Consider the following 4236-nt stretch of genomic DNA (forward strand, 5'->3'; position numbering starts at 1 on the left):
TCATAGGCAATTCGTGTTGAAGGTTCACCATTATAAGAGCTACGAACAGGGTTCATATTTTTCAGTCTTCTAGTATTCAAGAAATTGAATATTAGTGGTGTGGTAACAAAGTTCACCAAAGTTTTTAATGTACAATTAAATGTCCATCCTAAGAAGAACTTAAGTGAAATTTTGTGCCTATTAACTCTAGATCTAGCATTGTATCTTATTCTAAAGTTGATGTTGAAATAGATGGCAGAGATTATGCACTTAATTAGAGTTGTGATGATAGTGATAATGAACTTAGTGAGCAATAAGAAGTTGTTAGTGAGAAAAGTTCACTAGACTCGATGAGTTTAGAGGAATTAGAATAATCATGTCCTTCTAAATGTTGTATTGTGATGAATTAAACCTTCAATTTTTGTGAGGGGGACATGAGAAGTAATGATATTTTTTTTTTGTGAAAAGATTGAGAGAAGAAAGACCTTGAATGATAAAAGTCTAATCGAATGATCCAATTTTGGTTTGTGAAAATTCATATGAGATAAAATTTGTGAATTATTCTTAAGATGAAAAAGAAAATGAAAACTTATATAAAGGAGAGGAATGCTTTTATTTTAACTAATCATAACTCGAATTTGTTTAGTATTGTTTATTTATTTCAGGATTTTGTGGATCATTGAGAGGTGCTCAATTAAACTACTTCACCTATGATAAAAAATTTTACTTGTTCGACCAAAGATAAGATTTGAGGAAAAATCTTTTCGAGAAAGGTGAGAATGATACATGCATGGATGTGGTGAAATTTATTAAATTTATTAAATGAGAAAGGTATACTTATTTTCTCATGTTGTCCATGACTGGTGAAAGACCAGAAAAGATGTAGTTTGGTATTTTAGCTAATGATCTTATTTCAGGAAAGAGCAGTTGAGAAGGAAAGGAAGTTTGTGATAGAAATTATAGAGAAGCAGTTTCAAGAGGAAAGAGCCAGGGTTCCCAAGGCTAATCCATATCCTTACACCACTGACTACCCTGTGGTAATTTCTTTTCCCCCTTTCATTTTGATGTGTACTAACACATGATTGTAGTGAATATTGGTTTAATGGTGATAAGTCTTACGCAGGTTCCTCCAAAACCAGAACCCAAGCACTGTACAAAACCAGAACCCTTCCAATTGGTGAGTCTGGTGCGGCATGAGGAGGAGATGCAAAGAGAGATGGAAGAAAGATTGAGAAAGGAGAAAGAAGAGGCAGAGATGAGGATCTTCAAAGCCCAACCAATTCTAAAAGAGTAAGTGTATCCAATATTCGTGATTTTTATTTGGAAAGGGTTGAAAGAAATATATTAAATCCTTTTTCTTGCCATCTATGTAGGGACCCAATTCCTGCTCCAGAGAAAGTACGCAAGCCCCTGACTCAAGTGCAAGAATTCAGTCTCCATGTTAATCACAGGGCGGTGGAAAGAGCAGAATTCGATCAAAAAGTAAAATCCTAGTTTCATTATCTTGTGATATTTCCGGTTCATATTCATTCTTCTCAATAATGAGTGTTCTTTCTACACAGATCAAAGAGAAAGAAATGATGTACAAGAGATACAGGGAGGAGAGTGAAGCTGCTAGAATGGTATGTGATGAGAATTACAAATATAAATATAAATATTCTGTCCTATAGTTGTTTATGGCCAGAATGTGATGAGAATTACAAATATAAATATGATGTATTGACCGACAGATAGAGGAAGAGAAGGCAGTGAAGCAATTGAGAAGGACAATGGTTCCCCATGCGCGGCCTGTTCCAAAGTTTGACAATCCATTCTGCCCACAAAAGTAAGAGAAAGTAGTGAATCGTTATTTTGTTTTGGCCACAATGCCCCCAATTGGATTGTGATTGAATGAATTATTATTTTGTCGTTGCATTAGGTCTTCCAAGGAAACAACAAAACCCAGATCACCACATCTTCGGGTTGTACAGAGGAAAGAAAGGAGGAAAATAATGAGTACTCTGTCTACTGCAACTTCCAGTCCCGCCACTAGTATGAGGTGATTTATCCATTCTGCCCACAAAAGTAAGAGAAAGTAGTGAATCGTTATTTTGTTTTGGCCACAATGCCCCCAATTGGATTGTGATTGAATGAATTATTATTTTGTCGTTGCATTAGGTCTTCCAAGGAAACAACAAAACCCAGATCACCACATCTTCGGGTTGTACAGAGGAAAGAAAGGAGGAAAATAATGAGTACTCTGTCTACTGCAACTTCCAGTCCCGCCACTAGTATGAGGTGATTTTGGTTTGAGGAAGGCAGGCCGCTGGGGTTGTTCAAGAACTTTTGAGGAACCCCTGGTTCAAATTGTAAAAAAAAAAAAAAAGAAAAGGAAATTCTTTGTACCATTAATTTCATTAGACCCCGAAATATGTAATTCTACTTGGCATGAAATTATTTATGGATTTTATTATGAAGTAGAAAGCAAAATCGGTTTTCTCAGTTTTCACCCTCTAATCAACTTCATTTCTCATCTTCATTCCCAAGTAGAACTTTTCTGTTGATGCATTGTTTAAAATTTTATGAATAGTCAAACATCAAATGTGACGGTAATAGAACAAGTTTTGGCTTCGGTGGAAATCAGTTTACACAAGTGTTGTACCTTTTTTCCATTTTCGTGAGAATGATTTAGGAAAGAAGAAAATACTAATAATGTCGTATGAAATAATAGTTGAGCCAAAACCATTTAACACGCGTCTAATCATAATCATTTTATATATCAATCCTTATTTATATTCAAAGATTTAAAATGTTAGAATGTTAAAAGTATATAGAAATTTAGAGAAATTATTAAATATTTATTATTTTAATTTGAACATATCTATAATTATAGAAGGATCATGATCCAAGTTTGTTATGATTTTTGTTAGAACTCTGAAAAGATCAAAATACATTTTCCAAAAATTGTTTCAATTTTTTGCCATATGATTTTTATCTTATGATGGTTTTAGTGAGGCATATTATCTACTAATAGACCTCCAATGAGAAATATTATAAATATTTTATTACTAATCGAATGTTCATCTAAATTAAAATATGTTTAATGTACTTTGGGACTCTAATATGAATTAGAAGTAGAATTTTATATCAAGTATACTTTTTATGTTTATAAATATAGACTTTGGAGAAACTTTGTAAATATTTCTATTGATCAATAAAAAATACTCTCTTATTTCTTGTAACATTATGAACTTAAATATTTATATGTACAAATAATTGAAAAATAAAAAATAACCTTAAGATAATAATATTATAAATAAAAATCACAAAATAATTTTGAGTAAATTACACTCAAGATCATTCTAAAATAGGGTTTGTCCTATTTTTGTCACTTTAAATGTTTTTTTAATTTAGTCACTTTAATTAAGATAATTGTTTGAATTAATCACCACCGTTAAAAAATTTATTAATCCACTGACAGATTTCTAATGTGACACTTTTAACTAAGGTTTAAAAACTGTATGTAATTAATCCAAAATATTTTTTTCACTTTCTTTACCTCCAAATGGAGAAACTAGAGCACCTACTCTATATTCAAGGCCATCTCAAAGCTACCTGTCCTTCACCATTATCTGAAGAATAGATGTATGACAACTATCAACAATAACGGCGGCGGCGGCGCTTCTCCAGCAGCAGGGTCCTCACCATCGGTAAATAAAAAATGAATTACACCATTTTCGATTATTTAGGAATTTAGTATGGAAAAAGTTAATAAGGAAAACGGTAGTTGAAATATGATTTCCATGACCATATGTCTGCTTGTTCTTTTGATTACCGTAATGAAACAATCCTATGCTCTTCAAATACGTTTCCTTAATCAGAACGTGTACGTTGATGGGAAGAAACCAAATTTATCGGAAATGGCGGAACCATCTGTGTTCTTTATTACTCAAACAACCAATACCAAAAGCACAATAACTATAAATACGAAATTAAATGATGTGGAAATTTCTTCTAAAATAAAAATCAGACAATAGAGTTCACTTAAAAGTCGTATTGCTATAAGATCATGATATAAAGTGATTGCAAAGAGCATGTAACTTTGAAAAGTTGAAAATAGAGTAAACTATAATCTCAAATCAAAAATTCCATCCTCAAATCCCTTGACCGCTGCCCAAAATCAGCTCAAATGAACCATAGATTAACTCCCAAATAAATTATTTTGAGTGTACCAACTTTTACTTCCAATATTTCAAATATAAAAAGTTGTCCCACCTT

The 4236-nt window shown here is 32.3% G+C and overlaps 1 protein-coding gene across 2 annotated transcripts; it reads left to right on the forward strand.

The window, feature by feature from the left end:
• The first annotated feature begins 836 nt into the window (after positions 1–836).
• LOC107909278 (protein TPX2) lies at positions 837–2460 on the forward strand. Of its 2 annotated transcripts, none has more exons than XM_016836749.2 (7): positions 837–1016; positions 1103–1269; positions 1353–1461; positions 1542–1601; positions 1710–1804; positions 1898–2017; positions 2137–2460. In XM_016836749.2, exons 1-7 carry the CDS (start codon positions 882–884, stop codon positions 2258–2260), a joined length of 810 nt encoding a protein of 269 aa, XP_016692238.1. In that variant the 5' UTR covers positions 837–881; the 3' UTR covers positions 2261–2460. The 2 variants fall into 2 exon arrangements, with proteins under 2 accessions (XP_016692238.1, XP_016692240.1); XM_016836751.2 differs by having other exon boundaries at positions 838–1016; positions 2257–2460.
• The last annotated feature ends 1776 nt before the right edge of the window (positions 2461–4236 follow it).

The sequence above is a fragment of the Gossypium hirsutum genome, chromosome D02 (assembly GCF_007990345.1).
Source record: "Gossypium hirsutum isolate 1008001.06 chromosome D02, Gossypium_hirsutum_v2.1, whole genome shotgun sequence".
Taxonomy (NCBI): domain Eukaryota; kingdom Viridiplantae; phylum Streptophyta; class Magnoliopsida; order Malvales; family Malvaceae; genus Gossypium; species Gossypium hirsutum.

Coding starts and splice junctions, on each gene's coding strand:
- LOC107909278 (XM_016836749.2), top strand. CDS start 882: ATGATCTTATTTCAGGAAAGAGCAGTTGAGAAGGAAAGGAAGTTTGTG. Junction 1,462..1,541: donor GAGCAGAATTCGATCAAAAA/GTAAAATCCTAG, acceptor CTTTCTACACAG/ATCAAAGAGAAAGAAATGAT. Junction 1,805..1,897: donor AATCCATTCTGCCCACAAAA/GTAAGAGAAAGT, acceptor TCGTTGCATTAG/GTCTTCCAAGGAAACAACAA.